Source organism: Trichosurus vulpecula, chromosome 4 (assembly GCF_011100635.1).
Source record: "Trichosurus vulpecula isolate mTriVul1 chromosome 4, mTriVul1.pri, whole genome shotgun sequence".
NCBI lineage: Eukaryota > Metazoa > Chordata > Mammalia > Diprotodontia > Phalangeridae > Trichosurus > Trichosurus vulpecula.
Window position 1 is genome coordinate 194,482,034 of NC_050576.1, and position 19,452 is coordinate 194,501,485.

General features: G+C 43.6%; 1 protein-coding gene across 1 annotated transcript in view; it reads left to right on the forward strand.

Annotated features, from left to right (window-relative positions):
• The window catches only part of ITGB3 (integrin subunit beta 3), an 86,584-nt gene that overhangs the window by 46,325 nt on the left and 20,807 nt on the right, over positions 1 to 19,452 (forward strand). The window contains exons 7-12 of the mRNA XM_036755638.1: positions 900 to 1,061; positions 3,179 to 3,274; positions 5,469 to 5,558; positions 6,184 to 6,318; positions 7,882 to 8,311; positions 17,565 to 17,787. Coding sequence (XP_036611533.1) covers positions 900 to 1,061; positions 3,179 to 3,274; positions 5,469 to 5,558; positions 6,184 to 6,318; positions 7,882 to 8,311; positions 17,565 to 17,787 — 1,136 coding nt within the window. The remainder of the gene's footprint in view (positions 1 to 899; positions 1,062 to 3,178; positions 3,275 to 5,468; positions 5,559 to 6,183; positions 6,319 to 7,881; positions 8,312 to 17,564; positions 17,788 to 19,452) is intronic.

Genomic DNA, 19,452 nt, shown 5'->3' on the forward strand with positions numbered 1-19,452 from the left:
CTTTTCCTGTTATCTGGATGCAGTGTGTATAGTCTTTTAGTTCTACTTTTTTCTTTGTATAAAAGTCTTTCCAGAATTCATGTATTCCTCATATGTAATTGCATTATAGTATTCCATTTTACTAATGTATGCAATACTCAAAAAGATCAGTGAACTCATTGATATGAATGTTTCCTCCAACAAGGCAGATTGTACCCCATTAGTGTCTGTTCTTCCTGTGGGATCCTTGTTAGTGTATCTCCACAAGCCAAGTTCCATCCAACTTTCCAGGTGCCTTCTTCAATTTCTCTTAACATTGGGAGGATACCAGTGTAGCACACAGGCTGTGCACTGGTCATCCCTTGCATTTGCCCATCCTTTCCCCCCTCCATCACACATTTTTATGAGGATCGGTATCTGAGTTTATTTAGTCATTCCCCTGTTTTAAGACATTTGCATTGTTTCTAGCTATTTGCAACTGCATAAAATGCTTCTAGGAGAGGCAGGGTGGCCTAGTGGAAATAGAGTAGCCTTGAAATCAATAAGATCTGGGTCAAGCTTTGCTTGACATGAACTGGCTATGTGAACCTGGGCAAGTCCCTTAACTTCTCAGGACTCTAGGCAACTCTTTAAGACAATTTGCTGAGGTGGGGCCAACCTAAATTTGCAGAGAGTGTTTCCTTGCCTAAGAATTCCCTATACCAGTGTAATCATGGGTCCAGTCCTAATCTCTATAATTCTGGAATGACAATCTTTCATCAGATAGCTTTTAAAAAATAACACTGCCAAAGTATACTCCTAATGAGGGAATTATTGCATGTTTAGCCTTTTCTCATATTCATCCATCCAGGACTGAGTCCTTGAACTATGTTCTCTTCCTATAACATAGCTGAGACTTTGCTAGCCCTATTTTTTAATAGGAAAAGATTGGCTGGAGGAATGATGCATCCCATCTGCTGGTGTTCACCACTGATGCCAAGACCCATATTGCTCTGGATGGGAGGCTATCAGGAATCGTTCAGCCCAATGATGGGGAATGCCACATTGGCAGTGACAATCACTACTCTGCCTCTACCACTATGGTGAGTTCCCCCAAGCCCAGCTACCTCTCTACCACTCACAATCAACACTACTCTCACCTCCATTGATTTCGACACCTGGATCATATTGACAGTCAAATAAAATACTGGAGTTAAGAGGCAATCCTTTCTCCTCTGCATCAGCTACTACCTAATTAAAACAATATGCCTAGTTGGGATAATACAACAGAGAAACTGGAGAGGGTTTACTGGAGTAGGAACGAGATGAACAAAGGGTGGAGAACAGTTCCTTTGGGTAAAAATTAAATGGATTGTTTACCTTGGAGAAGGGAAGGTTCAGGAGTGATTAACAAGACAGTTCAAGTCTATGAAGGTTTTAAAAATTTATTGTTTTCTCTCTCTTTCCTTCCTTCCTTCCTTCCTCCCTGCCTCCCTCCCTCCCTGCCTCCCTCTCTTTCTTTCTTTCTTTCTTTCTTTCTTTCTTTCTTTCTTTCTTTCTTTCTTTCTTTCTTTCTTTCTTTCTTTCTTTCTTTCTTTCTCTCTCTCTCTCTTTCTTTATTTCTCCATTGTATTCCCTAGGTCATGGGTGGAGAACCTGTGGCCTTGGGGCCACATGTGGCCTTCAAGGGCCTCAAGTGTGGCCTTTTGACTGAGTCCGAGTTTTACAGAACCAATCCTTTTCTTAAGGGGATTTGTTCTATGATGTTTGGATTCAGTCACAGGGCTGCACTTGAGGACCTAGAGGGCCACATGTGGCCTTGAGGCTGCAGGATCCCCATACCTGGATAGAGTGCTGAGCTTGGAGTTGGAAAGATCTGATTTTGGATCCTGTCCCAGACCCTCACTAGCTATGTGACCCTAACCCTGTAATTTCTTTCAGCTTCAGTTTCCTTGTATGCAAACTGGGGATAATAATAGCACCCAATCAATAAGATAACATATATAAGATGCTTTGCAGTGTGCTATATAAATTGCTAGATATTATTATTCATTCATTAATTTATTTTCAAAAAGTTTAATCAGCATCTTTTCTTTTCCTACCCCCCCCCATCGTTTCTCGATATGTCACCATAACCCAACATGGGCCTTCCCTTAAATCAAGAAAAATGGTTAAGCGAAATCAACTGAGCTAGCCACCATATCTGATAATGGTTACATTACATACCCATAGTCTCCCACTTTTTCAACGAAAGGAGGGCTGCACATTTCCTCATCTTTAAAGAAGTCTTTACTTTAAGAGAGGCAAAATGGAAAAATCTTTTCCTGAGTCCATTCAAATAATATGAAAGATACAGTGGAATTTTCAGTTGGTCATAAGTTCCTGACTTTTAGGGTGATGCTGGATGACTGAGTGAAGGTCTAGAGTTTGAAGAATCATCTACTTCCATAAAGATGGAAGGTGGGACCAGTTAAGCTCTCCAAATCCCTTCCAGTGCTGGGATTCAGAGATCAGCTTCAGCGCTATGGTCATCATCAACACTTAATTCCCACTCTGTATAGGGTAATCCAATCACTTAATCAACATGTATTGAGCAGGAAAGGAGATGGGGCTTAAGCTGAAAGAGAGGTATGGGGAACATTCTGGGTATGTGTGGGGGAGTTATATGAGCCAAGGTGTGGCGGTGATGGGGTTAGGTTAGGGCCAGATAGTGGAGAACCTTGAAAGCCAGGCTAAGAAGTCAGACATCATGGTGTAGTGGACAGTGGTGGACTTGGAGCAAGGAAGACCTAGGTTCAAATCCCACCTCTGATACTTTTTACCTGTATGACACTTGGCAAATCACTTAAACTTTCGAAGCTTGAGCTTCTTCAGCTATAAAGTGAGGGGTTTGGACTTGATGGCTTCTATAAAATCCCTTTCAGTTTTCAATCTATGATTCTATGAAGTCTTTCATGAGGGACATAGCAGAGGAAGGAGGTGCTTACTTTTGGCATCATTGACACGGACCTTTTTACCTAGATTTTCTTTGAGCCCCCTTTCTGGCATTTGACTCAGGATAGCTCCTCTTTTGCCCTGCCTAAGTCATACTGAAATGGTTTCAGGACCACTGGATGAAAGCAACTTAGCCATTATCTGGGCTACAGGAATCTAAAAAGAGAGGATCCTTAACCTCCACGGACCTCTTCACTAACCCACAAATCCTTTTTTTTTTTGAAAGGATTATCCATCTCTGGCACTGATGACTGAGAAACTGTCCCAGAAGAACATCAACTTAATCTTTGCAGTAACTCGAAATGTGGTCAGCCTCTATCAGGTGACACCCCTTGTCTCATTTGATTGTCACAACAACCCTGTGAGGTGGGTAGTGCAGTGTCTACTATCCCCATTTTATAGAGGAGGCACCTGAGACTCAATGGTAGTATTTGAATACAGATCTCCTGGCTAAAACCAGCTCCATGATATCAAAGCAGCTTTCCCAATCAATGCCTTCTGGGCTTCCTGCAGTTCAGATGGTAAGACATTAGGACTTTTCTAGGGTGTCTGGCCTTGTAGATGTGATTTCCTCATAAATGCTACCTAGGAGCCAAAGAACACCAATCTGGGACCTGAATCTTAGGGATTTGGGAGCCCCAGAAACTCCCTTTCCCTGGTCCCAGAGTTTGGCTTCTCTCTAGCTGGCTAGCAAGTGAACAGGAGGCATCCTGAGCAACAAGTGGGACAATGGGCAGAGAGTAGGGCAGTGGTGAGTGGGGCAATGGGCAATGGGCAGTGAGTGGTACAGCTCCTCCAGAGCATAATTTGGAGAGGTATAGGGAAGATGTGTTGGGTGTGTGGGTGTGTATCGTGGTGGTGTCTCAAAAGAATTTGCTCAGGATGTCTCCAAGTCAAGTAAAGGCATTTATTCAGGGTTAGGCTTTCTTCTTAGAGGAGGCAGTAGCCCCCTGAGGGAGGCAGGAGCAGCAGCAGCCTACTGGGCAAAGCTAGGGCTTATATAGAGGCAAAGTGCCTTCTTAACAGGTAGATAAAGTAACCATGGATAGGAAGATAAGGTAATCAGGGATGTGTGCACAAGGGGTGATAGCATCAACATTCTGTACATGCTATTTTCCATCATGCAATCTGATCCCCCTCAAAGGGGGACTACATTACTATATAAATGAGTTGTTAATTAGCCCTAAGCTTACTATCGGACAAGCTAGGTGGTCATTGCACTTTTTCAGAGTGGGTAATGTCCCGGGAAAGTCCCTTGGTCAGTTATCAGCTAAATGATAGAATGTGATTGGTTAGTTCAGTGCTTCAGGGGACTTATCTGGACACAAGTTATTGTCAAGGGCATTAGCTCATGGGCTCTGGATACAAGTTTTTGGTCAAGGATACCAGATGTTCAAGGGCATTCCTTATCAGATGAATGGGAACGCCACTCGAGGGGCAAAATGGCACTGAGATGCTGAACTTTGTAGGATTCTAGGGTCTGGCAGTCAGGAAAGGTGACAAGATCTAGCACTGAGGAAGCTGAGGTATAGTTGAGGGAGCTAGATCTGGAGTGAGAGGACCTAGCTTTGCTGGTTATTCTTTGTGTGACCTTAGGGAGGATGCTCACTTTTGCTCTCTTGTGATTCAATCTCCTCCACTGTAAATTGGGAATAACTTTTGCTGCCTCCCATGGGAGAGACAGTATGGTGTGGTGGATAAAAGACCACCTTTGGAGTTATAAAGGCCTGGGTTTAAGGCCTGTCTCTGACACATACTAGCTCGGTGGTGCCTTTCAGTGCCCTAGGCATTTCTCTAAGATGGAGATTTGTGGACAAATTGTCAATCAGTATTGGTCCAGGAAATTTCCATAGTGGGAGTTCCCTACACTATTCAAAGTACATGTTTAGAACAAAAATAAGAAAAACCCCACCTGTCTCTGAGAAGTATTGTGAAGAAAACACATTGTTGACCATAAAGTGCTTAATAAAGGTCCGCTGTTATTATTAGGGTATGGAAGGATGTGTTTATACATGTAACCCTGGATAACAGTTTGAGGACTGTGATTGGCACAGTTTTACTCTTAGTATTAAGGAATGAGATTTGGGCCATCACGATTCTCCTACTACTACTCTCTGTAGACTCTCTGTCAGGTTTGGAGAGTACCTAGGGAAGTTGCCCTAGACCAGAGGGTCTAAACCTCTTTTTCTGTCATTTTTTGGCAGTCTGGGGAAGCCCTTTTTAGAATATTGTTTTTAATACATAAAATAAAATACGTTGTGGTGGTTGTTCATCCTTTGTTCTCCAAGAGGACCAATGACATCATGAGGGTGATGTCTTTACTGTTCTAATGGCCCAGAGTAAAATAAAATACATAGAAATACAAAGAAAGACCCAGTGCTTTGAAATAGTAATGATCAAAATAGGAACAAATCAAATTCCTGAAGCCCAGATTAAGAACCTTTGACCTAGAAGGTCTGCTTTACCTTGTTCATCTGCATAGGGCTCTCAATGATTGCTGGGTATTTTCCTTCTAGAACTACAGTGAACTCATTCCAGGGACCACAGTGGGTATGTTGTCTGCAGATTCCAGCAATGTCCTTCAGCTCATTGTCGATGCCTATGGGGTGAGTGTCTCATGTCCTTGGGAAGCCAAGGTATTATGAGTGATTTTGGTGGGTAGGGAATGGAGCAGGAAAGGCCTCTTGGAGTTGGCATGGAATTAGAAGGGAGAATAAGTATCCCAGGCATGGAAAATCATCTATGCAAAGATACAGAGGTAGGAATAGTGTGTTATATGAGCAATAACAAGTAGACCGATTTGACTAGAATGTGGATTTTTTGAAAGGGATATTGTGAAATCAGTTTAGAAAGATAGAGCCAGATTGTGAAGGGCTCTAAATGCCAAAGAGAAGAATCTGTATTTATTCCAGACACTATGGAAAGCCAGTGTGTTTGGCAAAAGTGCCTGGCTGGTTTGCTTTCCCCAGAGCCTTGCAGTCCCTGGGAGAAGGATGCAGGAAGAGGGGGCAAGATCCTAGGAATGGAAGCTTTAATGCTTCTCGCCATCCCCCCAAAAACCTCAGTCTCATCTCATAGCTAGGCTGAGACCATTGGCCCTCTTGTGTGGTCTGCTGTGGTCAGAGCTGGGACCTTCTAACATCCCATTTTTGGAGAACTGCAGGGGCGTGGGTAGATTACTACTTTTCAGTTGTTCCTTACTCTTTCCCCCTCCCCCCAAATTCTACTCAGAAAATCCGTTCTAAAGTGGAGCTGGAAGTCCGTGACCTTCCCGAGGAGCTGTCCTTGTCCTTCAATGCCACCTGCCTCAATAATGAGGTCATCCCAGGCCTCAAGTCCTGTGTCGGCCTCAAGATTGGAGACACGGTGAGAACCTTTGGCCGGCGGTCAGAGCTGGCTATCTCTTCTTTCTGTGGGTTCCATTTCCCCTGCCCCCAATACTCTCCCCAATGCCTACTCTGAAGTTGTAGTTTATATAGGTTATAATAGTAACAGTAACAGCTAACCTTAATATAGCATTTATTGTGTGCCAGACACTGTGCTAAGCTTTACAATGATTATCTCAGTTGATCCTCAGAACAACCCTGGGAGGTAGGGGGCCATGACTATTCCCATTTGATAGTTGAGGAAGTTGAATCAGACAGAGGTTAAGTGACTTGTCTAAGGTCACACAGCTAGCTGGTGTCTGAGGCTGGATTTGAACTCAGGTCTCCCTGACTCCAGGCCCAGCATGCTCAATCCACTGCACCACTGTTTTCTCATTTGATGAGTGTGTAAAAGCAGAGTAAAGAAATCATTAGCCCTACTCTCTTCTTTACTCCCGCCTTTTTCCCCAGCCTTGTCTGTTTCTTCTCCGTTGATATTCTGGCTAATTTTTATGATTGTTAATGGGATTTAGAGAGAGCATCTAGTATAAATTTTTTAATTTTAAAGATGAAGAAACCAAGACTTAGAAAGGGGAGTGACTTTTCTAAGGTAACACAGATTGTATAAGACCTGAGAGATGAACTCAGGTCTTCTGACTCCAAATTCGGTGTTTCTTCCCTCCATATCATACTATATTTCAAAATAAGAGAATGTGTATTAGAGAGAGAAGGAGGAGAAGGAGAGAGGAGAGGAGAGAAGAGAAGAAGAGAGAGGGGGGAAGGAAGGGAAGGGGAAGGAGGGGAAGGGAGGTTGAGGAGATGAGAAGGTGGGGAAGAGAGGAGAGGAGAGAAATATTTGCTTGAAAACTTCCTTGCCTGTAAGTGTGTTGGTATATTGTGCTGAATCGAGTTATACATCTTGTTTGGTGATGCTGCATTTTACCTAGCATGGTGTGGGTGTGGAGTTGTGGTACGTGGCACAGCATCAAATTTGTGTTCCATGATGGGTGGTGTCACGAGTTCTGCCTGTCGCCAATTAATTCAGTTAGTTAGATCACAGTACTCATAAAAACAAGGTCCCGGATCAGGCTCAATAAGGCCAGCTAGTGCCATCCAGAGGAAAGCCTGTTCCACAGCTGTTGATTTGATCCCTGACCTTACTGTTTCATCTCCTGGACGCAGCTATGTCCGTGTCCTTGCCCAGGATCTCCACACTTGGGTTTTAACTGCTCTAGGTCCTGTCCAGGCTGAGAAACTCAGGCTGGAGGGAAAGAAAGATGGGTAAAATATTGGATGCTGGCTCTCATAAGGGAAAGTCTTGGGTTTGAATCCTATCACTGCTCCCTTTGTGACCCTGGGCAAGTCACTGTCATTCTCTAGACCTCATCTCTCATAAGATGCGGGTCAAGGGCATAGAATTTGTAAGTCTGCTACTAGTTCTAAATCATACGATCCCATGCCTAGTTTGCACACTTTCTGGCAGGGTGGGGAGTATTTGGTCATTCCTCACTGGCTTATAGTAGAATGTGAGCTGTGTCCCAATGAGACCCTCTTTCCCTCCCAGGTGAGCTTCAGCATCGAGGCCAAAGTGCGAGGCTGTCCCCAGGAAAAGAAGAAGTCCTTTACCATTAAGCCTGTGGGGTTCAAGGACAGTCTCACAGTCTTTGTCAATTTTGACTGTGATTGTGCCTGCCAGGCCCAGGCCGAACCACAAAGCAGCCGCTGCAATCGGGGCAATGGGACGTTTGAGTGTGGGGTGTGCCGCTGTAGCCCCGGCTGGCTGGGCACCCAGTGCGAATGCTCCGAGGAGGATTACCACCCTTCCCAGCAGGACGAGTGCAGTCCCCAGGAGGGCCAGCCTGCCTGTAGCCAGCGTGGGGAGTGCCTGTGTGGCCAGTGTGTCTGCCATAGCAGCGATTTTGGCAAGGTCACCGGCAAATATTGTGAATGTGATGACTTCTCGTGTGTCCGATACAAAGGCGAAATGTGCTCAGGTACGTGGGAAGGGCCCCTAGGGTTTCTCCTGTGTCATTCCTTTCTCCCTCTTCATCTCCAGTCATCCCGATTGATATCAGGCCACTGGACCCGGATGGCTCTGGAGGAGAAAGTGAGGCTGGTGACCTAGCACAGCCCTCCTTCACTCAAATCAAAGTCAACTGCAAGTCATGTCATCATTTCCCTGATGCCATAGTCCTCTTTGAAAACGATGGACAAACACAACAGTCCTTTCTCCCTCTAATCCAATTTGATCCAACAAGCATTTATTAGCTGCCTATTATAAATACAAAGGCAAAAATGGAAAAAAAAAATTCCCGATGTTCCCTGCCTTGTAGGAACATAGATTCTATATGAGATGGATACAGCATGTAAATATAGGACTGTATAGTAGAGAGAGAATGTTAATGCCTAAAGGGAGGAGGAAAAGTATTTGATAAGGAAGATAGCACATGGGATAAACCTTGATGAAAGTGAGAGATTCTGAGAGGCAGAGGTGAGGAAGGATTGCATTCTGGGCATACAGTCTACGCAAATTTACGGAGACGGGATATTGGGTATTGCATGTGAGGAATAGCAAGAAAACCAGCTTGGCTGGAACATAGGGTATGTGGATGGGAATGATGTCTAGTAAGCCTGGCAAGGTAAATTGGAGCCATAATGTGAAGGGCTTTAGATGTCTGGCTGGGGAGTTTGGAAATTTTCTTTCAATTCCTCGTCCCCCTCCCCCAGCTTCACTCCTTCCGCTTTCCCCTACACATATACTCACTTATGCACACACATACACTCCTCTGCCCTCCTTTTCAACCCATTAAGCACTGTTGGATATTTTAGATGCCTGCTCTAACCTGGAAATTCAGCTTTATGGATAAAGGTAGGAAGGAAAAATAGGCAGGGTTCTATTCTTTCAATCTAGATGGATGCTTGTCGGGTATAGAAGGGAGTCAGGCATTGCATAGAGGGCTAGGTAACCTTGAAGATCACATAGGCATGGTTTAGCGACTGTGTCCTCTGAAGATCTGGGTTTGAGGCTAGAGTCTAGAACCTAGACTTAATAAAATAGATTTATATAATAGACTTGATAAAAGGATTATTTATTTTAATTATTAATATTAATTTATTAAATTATTTAATAAAAATAAGACTTAATAAAAGGATTTGTCCCATAAAGTTTGGATTTAGTCACAGGACCACACTTGAGGACCTAGAGGGGCCTCATGTGGCCTCGAGGCCACAGGTTCCTCACCCCTGGTCTAGACAGTCACTTACCAGCTCTATGATCTCAGGCAAATTATAACCTCTCTTTGGGCCTTATTTTTTCTCATCTGTAAAATGAAGAAGTTGAATTCACTGACCCCTCAGATTCTACAGACTCTTGAAGTAATGTGATTTCATGAAGTGTCCAAGTCTAAGATTCCCAGATTCCTTTTTTTCTGATTTTGCTTGCACCCAGGCATCTCAAGATCACACGAGTGTAAAACACACATAGACACACATAGACACATACACATAGAGAACAGGGGTTGTCACAACATTCTCCAAGCAAAGAAAGACTCTTCACCCTAATTCTATTAAGTTACTTAAGCTCTCAGTACCTAGGCAATTTTCTAAGAGTCTTAAGTTTCAGAATAATTGCATATATTTGTGTAGAGGGAGTTTTCTCCCTGGGAGTTTCCTACCCTAATGCAATTATGGGTCAGGGCCAAAAGAAAATTGTTAATTATTCCTTTATGCTTAAGTCTTGTTTCCCTAGCTTGACAAAAATTTCCTTAAGGAAAGGATATGTCATCTTAATTAAGTTAAAAGAATTTTGTCCTTCAGATTGTAAATTGATTCTGCACTAGCTCTAATTCCAAGTTATGCATTTTGAGATTTTTTTTGCTTTGTTTTTGTTTTGTTTTTAGCAATGGGATGAGGGTGTATTGAGCCATTTTCATCATGACCGTATCCTACTTGTTATCAGAATTGAAGGCTATCATGACTGTCATTAAAAGCATGCATGGTCTGTGGCCATAGAAAAAGAAAGAAGCTAACTGGCCCATTGGGGAATAGAACCCACAACCTTGCTCTCTCCTTAGCACTGTGATCTAATGAATGGTGCTAATTGGCCACAGATGTTCATGTCAATATTAACATCAGCCTGAGGGAAGGAAAACATAATCTAAAAAGTAAATCAGTGGCAAATAAATGTTAAAAGACATCTTAGAAATGACTTTTGGATTATTCATGCAATTGCTTCCCCTATAGGTGCCTGCCAAACCTGATAAAAAAGAGATTAAGGGAGGGTAGGAATTTCTGTGTTTTGACACTACACGAACAGCATGCCAATTATATGCAAAATGCTAAAGCAAATCAGTGGTTATTTTTGAGAGAGGGAAAGAGGGAGTCCTGGGATGAAGAGAGAGTTGAGAGGCTGGAGGAGACAGGAGGGAGGAGCCTCCACAAAGAGCCAGGGAATGATTCTTAAGCTGAAACAGGGGGAGCTCCCTGAGAAAACACCACAGCAGAGGGAGCCCCTCAATTGATCCTGAGTGGGAGTCTGCCAAGGACAGGAGGGATTTCTGCCAGAACTTTTTATTTTTTCCTTTGGCAGATGGCCCTTCTGAAGCTATGGAGCAGAGCTGCCTGAGTCAGCCACTCCTGGTTCTTGCTTCCCTCTGGAGTATCAACAGCTTGTTTTCATTGTACTCTGGTTGAATTAATCAGGGAACCCCAACCCAGTTCAACTGTATTTTAGCTTCTAGACCCTTTTGACTAGCGTCCATCTCCACAGAACTGATATCCCAACCTCCCAGTGACAGCAGACACTCAGATGTCAGATTTATTTAGTGATGTTGTTCCCCAAAACTCCTGGCCCCCAGGTTGGGTGTAGAGGGTTTGACGCATTGTACTGACCAGGGATGGGGTGGAGTTGCTGTGTGTTGACTGTTTCTATGACTCCTGATCCCTAAGCAAGAATGATGCAGGAATGCTGGTGTGCTGGCTCCCTACACTGATGACTGAGGCAAGATCCTCTCCTTTACCCCTACACAGAAACAGAGATAGTACTGGATGTGACTGCCGTCCCTCTAACAGTCCCACCTCTTCTCCAGAACTAAGAGAGAGAGAGAGAGAGAGAGAGAGAGAGAGAGAGAGAGAGAGAGAGAGAACTCTTAACCTCCAGGGACTGATCTATCTAATCAATTAACTCAGTCTGTGCATTTTTATTAAGTACCTCCTATGGACAAAGTTTTGGACTGAGCATTGTTGGGAATTCAGAGAAATATGTGAATATGACCTACCTACTTGAAAAGAATCAGGATTTTTCCACTCATGACCTTGGGCTAGTAGCTATTTTCAAGACTGCCTTGATAATCCATGCATTGGGGAGACATAGGGTAACTAAGGTTGGTAGAAAGAAGTTCTATGACAGGTGGTATAGTGCAGTACAAAGAAAGATGGCCTCAGAGCCAAGAAGACCTGGGTTCAAGTCCTACTTATGACACAAAGAGCTCTATGACTTTGGCCAAGTTAATTACCCTTTGCTCTAGATGAGTGGTGTCAAACTCAGATAAAAAGGAATCTCTGAGGGCAGCATATTGACTCAGAAACCCACAAATTAATAATATCTGTATTGAACTGTGGGCAGCTAAGAGGCATAGTGGATAAAGTGCCAGGGCCAGAGTCAGGAAGACTCATCTTCATGAGTTCAAATCTGACTCCAGTATCTTTGCCAAGAAAACTCCAAATGGGGTCATGAAGAGTCAGATGTGTCTGAAAAAAGAAGACTGTTGAATTGCATTTTTATTTGTTTTGTTAAATATTTTCCAATCACATTTTAATTTGGTTCATGCCTAGGGGATTTTTGAGATGCATTTTGACTGCAAATTTGACATCTCTGTTCTAGAAACTCTCTAAGAATAAAAGTTGCAGAGAAGGTGCATTGGTAGAAGGAGTTCCCTATTATCAGTGAAATTATAGGTCCAGTCCCTATCCCATGTAATGAAGGTGCTAGAGGAGTGGTCCAGCTGACAGAGCTCTGTCTGATTTCAGAGCAGGAAGAGATGTGAATTGGGGGTTGCCAGGGAAGACTTCACAGAGACAGTGGGATTTAATAAGGTCCTTGAAGCAGCAGTATGATTTAGAGAGGTCTCCAGAGAAAGCATGAGAAGAGTATCTTAGACGTATGTCTAACAGAACAGAAAACAGGAATTTGGGCCAATATTCCCTCTAGTCTTCTGGAATACTGCTCTCCCTCCTTCCCTTCCTTCCTTCCTTCCTTCCTTCCTTCCTTCCTTCCTTCCTTCCTTCCTTCCTTCCTTCCTTCCTTCCTTCCTTCCTTCCTTCCTTCCTTCCCCCCTTCCTTCCCCATCCCTCCCTCCTTCCTCTCTTTCCTCCCTCTCTCTCTCCTTTCCTTCCTTCCTTCCTTCCAGAATGAGGTAAGCCAGGGCAGGACAGACTAGATCAGGTGCTAATAACAGCTGAATCCTTTCTGCCCTATACTCTGAGCTTCTATCCTTGCCCCTTCCCTGGAATAAAAGGGCCCATCTCTATATCATTTATACCAAACTCTGATTTCCCTGCCAGGGCTTAGAGTTAACCTGAAGCTCACTGTCCACTGCCTACTGTCTCCTGACAGATCAGATGATCAAAGGCTGCTTTTCTGGCTTTGCAAGAGAAATGCTATGAAATAAGGGATTTCCAGGACTGACTTGAGATGTTGGGGGAAACTGAGAAGTCAAAGACCTTGCTTGCTTGGCTTCCTCTGACATAGATGTTGCCCCACCTTGGAGAAATATCCAAAAGGAACTCAAAGCAGGGCTTTCCTTCTATTTGCCTTGATCCCCCAGTCTAACACCGATTCCTCAACTGCATTCCTGGCCTGACTCCTGTCTGAGAAGTGGAATTTTACCAAGTTGGATCCCAGGGGTAGGGCATGTGGCTAAGGGATGCCTATTGAGAGCGTGCTCTGCGGCCTTTTGTGGGTAGTAGGTTTCCTCGTCTGTAAAATGGAGATAGTCATAGCACCTCCCTCCCAGGGTTCTTGTGGGGATCAAATGACCTAAGTGCAATATAAATGTTAGCAATTATTGTTAGTAATAGTAGCAGTAGGTGCCAAGTGAGTTGTCACCATAACCTTGCCAATACCCTCTTCCCTTGACTCCCCAGGGCATGTCTACCCTAATTGGTTTTAGTGGCACAGATTCAATATATGGCTTCAGGCCATGATTTTCCTGTCTGGTTTCTTCTGATTAACTCCAAGTTTTCCATTATTCACCAACTTCCTTCTGATCTCAGAGAAATGATGCATGATTCATTGCCTTGCTGCTAATCCCAAGACGAGACGGGGGGCAGGGTGGGTCTTTTATAAAACAATTCCATGTAGTTCATGAACCAAATGCTACGGTAACATGGCATTGCAGATAAATTTCAGTATTTTACTGGCCTACACTTTCTCAGCCTCTTGACTGACCCCTGATGCCCTTCCTCCCACAATGACATGTACACGCTGGAGATTACAAAATCAAAACGATTCACTATTTCTTGCTTCATTCATTTCTCCTTTCTTTATCAGTGCGCAGCCCAGTGGTCTGTCCGCTTTTGTCCTTTGTGTCACCAACCAGGGTCCACAAGCAAAGGGGATGAAGGTAGTGCTCCCACATATGTTTAAATTGAATGGAATCAAGTATTTCATACTCACTCTGGAACTAGGAGTTATTTTCAAGGATCCCTTAATAAATACTTGATTAACAAATGAAGCACCTCTTTAGTATAGTCATCAAGGTAGATTATTCTCTGACCCTATTTGGGGTTTACTGGAATGATTTGCCATTTCCTTCTCTAGCTCACTTTACAGATGAGGAAACTGAGGCAAACAGGGTTAAGTGAGACTTGCCCAGGGTCACACAACTAGTAAGTGTCTGAGGTTAGATTTGAACTCATCAAGATCAATCTTCCTGACTCCAGGCCCGGCACTCTCTCCACTGCCCCACCTAGCTGCCCCAGATTAATGTAGGCTCTTGTAGAAAGGTAAAGTAAAACTGGTCTCAAGATCCCTTTTGACCTACTCTCTCTTTTGAGATCCAGTCCTTTATTACAAACAATTGCTCTCAATTGAACAAAGATCAGAGTATCTTTATCAGGAAACAAAACCTGTTATGAAAGTACAGATAAGCAAGGTTTAATTAGAGGCTGCTCAATGGTGCCCTGTTTAGAGACTTGGAGTCGGGAGGACCTGAGTGAAAATGCGGCCTCAGGGACTTCCTAGCTGGGTGACCCTGGCCAAGTTACTTAAACCTCTGCCCGCCTGTTTCTTCAACCACAAAATGGCCCTCCCAAGGTTGTTGTGACGATCAAATGAGATAATGTTTCAAAAGCACTTAGCACTGTGCCTGGCGCACAGTAGGTTCTTAATAAATGCTTGTTTCCTTCCTTCTTAAAGTGAGCAGGAAGCTCCTGAGGGATGTCAGTTGGCTAGGCAGTGGAATAATTCCACCATGTTCCACGGTGCTGGCAAGCAGGAACATCCAGGCAAATACAAACTCTGTACAGTTAATTTATTCCTTAAGTGGGTCAGTGAGTCAGACAGATTTCCAACTGCTTATGATTATATTCATTTTGGGATAGAAGCCCTCCTTTATTTTCTCTGATAAGAACAAAAGTTCCCTGTTTTCCCCTGTCCTGAGAGGTTCCTGCCTCCCATGATATTTCAGAGAGGGGGAAAAATTAGAATTGGATAAATAGAATCATTGATTTGGAGTTGGAAGGAGGAGTGTGCTGGTAAATGTTTAACACCTGGCTTTCTGGGGAAAAATACATGTAGGACACACTTTTAGGTTTAGTGGGGAAGAAAGCAAAGTTCATGAGTCAATAAATGAATGAACATTTATAAAGCACTTTATATGTGTTAAACGGTGGGGATAGGAAGCACACACAAACATACACATACACACACCGCACATACATGCACTTTCTAAGTACGGGGTGTCTCAAAAGACTTAGTGCAATTAAGCTATTCCAGCTTAATTAGGCTAGAACACAATGTCCGTGTCCTTGCAAACAGGAACTGTTTCTTTGTATTTGTATCCCCAGTGCCTAGCAAATAGCAGCTGTTTAATAAATGCTTATTGATTTGGGCCCACAGCAGCCTCATTAGGTATCTCTGGTATGATTATTCGTCTTGTCCTGATGAAGAAACTGGAGCCCTGAGAGGTTAAATAAGTGGCTTATGGTCATACAACTGGCAAGTGTCAGAAGCAGGATTTGAGACTAAGTCTTCCTTATGCCAAGTCCACTCTCCCCATTCTGCCATTGTGGTGCCCCTCTGCCTGATTTGGGATTTGGGAAATAGGGTACTATTTTTTAATATTTAATTTATTTATTTTCAGTTTTCACTATTCACTTCCATAAGTTTTAAATTTTCTCCCCCTCTCTTCCTGCTCTCCCCAAGACGGCGTGCAATCTGATATGGGCTCTACACATACATTCCTATTAAACACGTTTGCACATTAGTCATGTTGCAAAGAAGAATTATAACAAATGGGAGAAACCATGAGAAAGAAAACAAAACAAAAAGAAAACAGTCTGCTTTACTCTGCATTCTGACTCCATCGTTCTTTCTCTGGAGGTGGATGGCATTTTCCATCATGAGTCCTTTGGAAAAGTTTTAGGTCCTTGCATTGCTGAGAAGGGCTAAGTCTATCAAAATCAGTCATTTCACAGTGTGACTGGTACTGTGTACGTTGTTTTCCTGGTTCTGCTCACTTCACTCAGTATCAGTTCGTTTAAGTCTTTCCAGGTTTTTCTGAAGTCTTCCTGTTCATTATTTCTTATAGCACAATAGTATTCCATTACATTCATATACCACAACTTGTTCAGCCATTCCCCAATTGATGGGCATCCCCTCAATTTCCAGTTCTTGGCCACCACAAAAAAAGATGCTGTAAATATTTTTGTACATGTGGGACCTTTTCCCATTTTTATGATTTCCTTAGAATACTGCCCTAGAAGTGGAAATAGGGTACTCTTAAGTAAGGGATAGTCAAATGTCTAACAGCCCTGATCAAGCATGTCATAGATGTTAGAGAAGCACTGTTGGATCTGGGAAGAGGCCCAGGACAAGAAACCAAAGATGTGTTAGTGAGGATGGGTGGGGGTTTCAATTTTTTAAAATTAATTTATTTTTAACATTCATTTTTTAAAATTTTGAGTTCCAAATTCTGTCTTTCTTCTTCTTGCCCTTCTCCTAACCATTGAGAAGTCAAGCAATATGATATCAATTATACATGTGAAGTAATGTAAAATGTATTTCCATATTAAACATGTTGCAAAAAAAAGAAAGGAAAAAGAGAAGGCAAGAAAAATAAAGTGAAAAAAGTATAATTCAGTCTGTATTCAGAGTTCATCAGTTCTCTCTCTGGAAGTGGGTAGCATTTGTTATCATATGTCCCTTGGAATTTTCTTGGATGATTGTTTTGATCAGAATAGTGATCACAGTTGATCATGGTTACAGTATTACTGTGTGTAGTGTTCTCCTGGTTCTGCTCACTTCACTCTGCATCAGTTCATGTAAATCCTCCCAGGTTTTTGTGAAACCATCCTGCTCATCGCTTCTTATAGCGCAATAGTATTCCATTCCATTCATATACCACAACTTGTCCAGTCATTCCCCAGCTGATGGGCATCCCCTCAATTTCCAATCCTTTACTAATGGATGGATATTGTGAAAGGGAATGGTATGCTGAGAGGCTGAATCTCAAGCCCTGTAATCAGCATTGACTGTCATCCAAACCCCTCACTTGGCTCCTCTGATTCTTATTGTGAAGGAAGGAGGCCTAAGACAAAACCTAATCTCTGTAGTTCGGCCCTATTAGGAGCACTGGAAGCAAAAGAAGCTGCTTCTTCCTAGGTTGGACTCTGGCAGAGAAGGTGAAAAGTTCTGATTGCAGAGGGATCTTGGAAGACCTGGAAGGCAAAGCTTCTAAGATCCTCCTGCCCCACCAGGATACAAAGTCCCAGTAACATATCAAGGTCCCGTTGTGTGTATATGTGGGGGGTGGGGGTAGGGGAGTGGGGAAGTGGTCAGATTCTATTGTCATCCCATTAAGGGACTTAGATCAAGGAGAAGCCCACTTGTAGGCATGTAGTTTCTTATGTCCCCACCAGGATTACCTATCTCCCTCTCATTGGCTATATATGCGCTCTCTCTCTCTCTGTCTCTCTCCTCCCTTCCCTTCTCCCTCCTTCTCTCCTTCCTTCCCTCTCTCTCTCTAGGCCATGGCCAATGCAGCTGTGGGGACTGCCTCTGTGACTCCGACTGGACCGGTGACTACTGCAACTGTACCACCCGCAAAGACATGTGCATGTCAAGCAATGGGCTGCTCTGCAGCGGTCGAGGTCAATGCATCTGTGGCAAATGTGTCTGCACCCAGCCTGGCTCTTACGGGGACACCTGTGAGAAATGTCCCACCTGCCCTGATGCCTGCACTTTTAAGAAGTGAGTGGATGAGGGTTGACTAGAGGTTCGGAGAGTTTGGGCATAGATGACTGGGAAGGCTGTGGGGGTGCAGGGTGGGCAGTGGGAAGCAAAGGCTTGTTTTAGGGTGATCAGCTTGACCCTGCCCTGTAGGTCTAGTCTCTTATGGACGTGTAGGGACACATTGATGGATAAAGGGCTAGACTTGGAGCCAGGAAGAGTTGGATTCAAATCCAGCCTCAAATCCGACCTACTTTTCTGAGCCCCAGTTACCCCATGTGTCAAGTAGGGATAATGACACTAATAACACCCGCCTCCCAAGGTTGTTTTGAGAATCAAGTGAGGTGATGCTTATAAAGCGCTTTGCTTATCTTGACATATAAATGTGAAGTATTAGTCCTGTTCATGAAGGGGATGGGGGAGAAGGAAGCTGGTTTTCCTCCTAGCCTAGGTGATATAATCACAGAGAGTGAGAGATTGCTAATAGAGGTAATGAGGCATCAATATATTTAAAGGAGGTGCAAAGACAGTGTCTGTTCCCTATTATCCTTTTATAATATCCAACAGAATTCTCCCTGGGGAAATTAGAAGGTCAAGGGGCTGCTGTCTGGCCATGGATTGGCCGCATCCTTATTGGTCTTGAAAAAGAAAAGCTAAGGCTGCCAGCCTGGGAAAGAATTGGAGGCAAGGAGCAGATTTGTGGAGTGTGGACCCCTCTACCCGCTACAGAGATTAGAGGTGGAGGAGATATTTTTCCCTCTCCATCATGGTAATAGCTTCTTAGAGTAGAGGTACTCACCCAGTGTTTTGTTGTTCAGTTGTTTCAGTCATGTTCTACTCTTTGTGACTCCCATTTGGGGTTTTCTTAGCAGAGATACTGGAGCAGTTTGCCATTTCCTTCACCAGTTCATTTTACAGAAGATGAAACTGAGGCAAACAGGATTAAGTGATTTGCCCAGGGTCACACAGCTAGTAAGTATCTGAGGCCAGATTTGAACTTGGCAAGATGAGTCTTCCTGACTTCAGGCCTGGCACTGTACCACCTTAGCTGTCCTTACTCACCCAGTAGGAGATGTCTATAGACAGATATGCATCAGAGAAAAGAGAAAGACAGGCATAGAAAATTGGGGACAGTAAGTAACTTCAAGGAACATGGCCCAATTTGGCATCAGAGAAGAGAGGAGCCATGGATTTAATGATAATAATGTTAATAATACTTTGATAGCTCTTTAATGTTTGCAAACACTTTACAAATATTATCTACACAAATGGGCATTGGCTCATTTGGGTGCCCTTGGAGCCTCTTGACCCTCCCAAGACCTTGGACCACTGACACTTTATTCATGCTGCCTTTAAGTGTATGGGGTGTTCAGGGAAGACTAACACCTCTGGTGTGAGGGCTTGCCAAGCCCCTTTCAGAATTGCTCATCGACCTTTGGTGTCCACCTGTCACCTAACTCTTACCTGTGGCTCCAAGAAGCTGTAGTGTGTACAGTGGCCACATCCTGGAAGAACCATCCTGGTTTCTCTCCCAGTATAAAAGTAACTGACAGGTTTCAAACTCTTCAGTGAGCTAGCGGGGCATCTACCCCAAGCATGTGAAGACTTCTCCCAGTGGAATAGGCAAATGAGAACAATTTGTCCCGGTGGCCACAAAGGAGGCTGAAGCAGGTGCTGTGGAGTGCT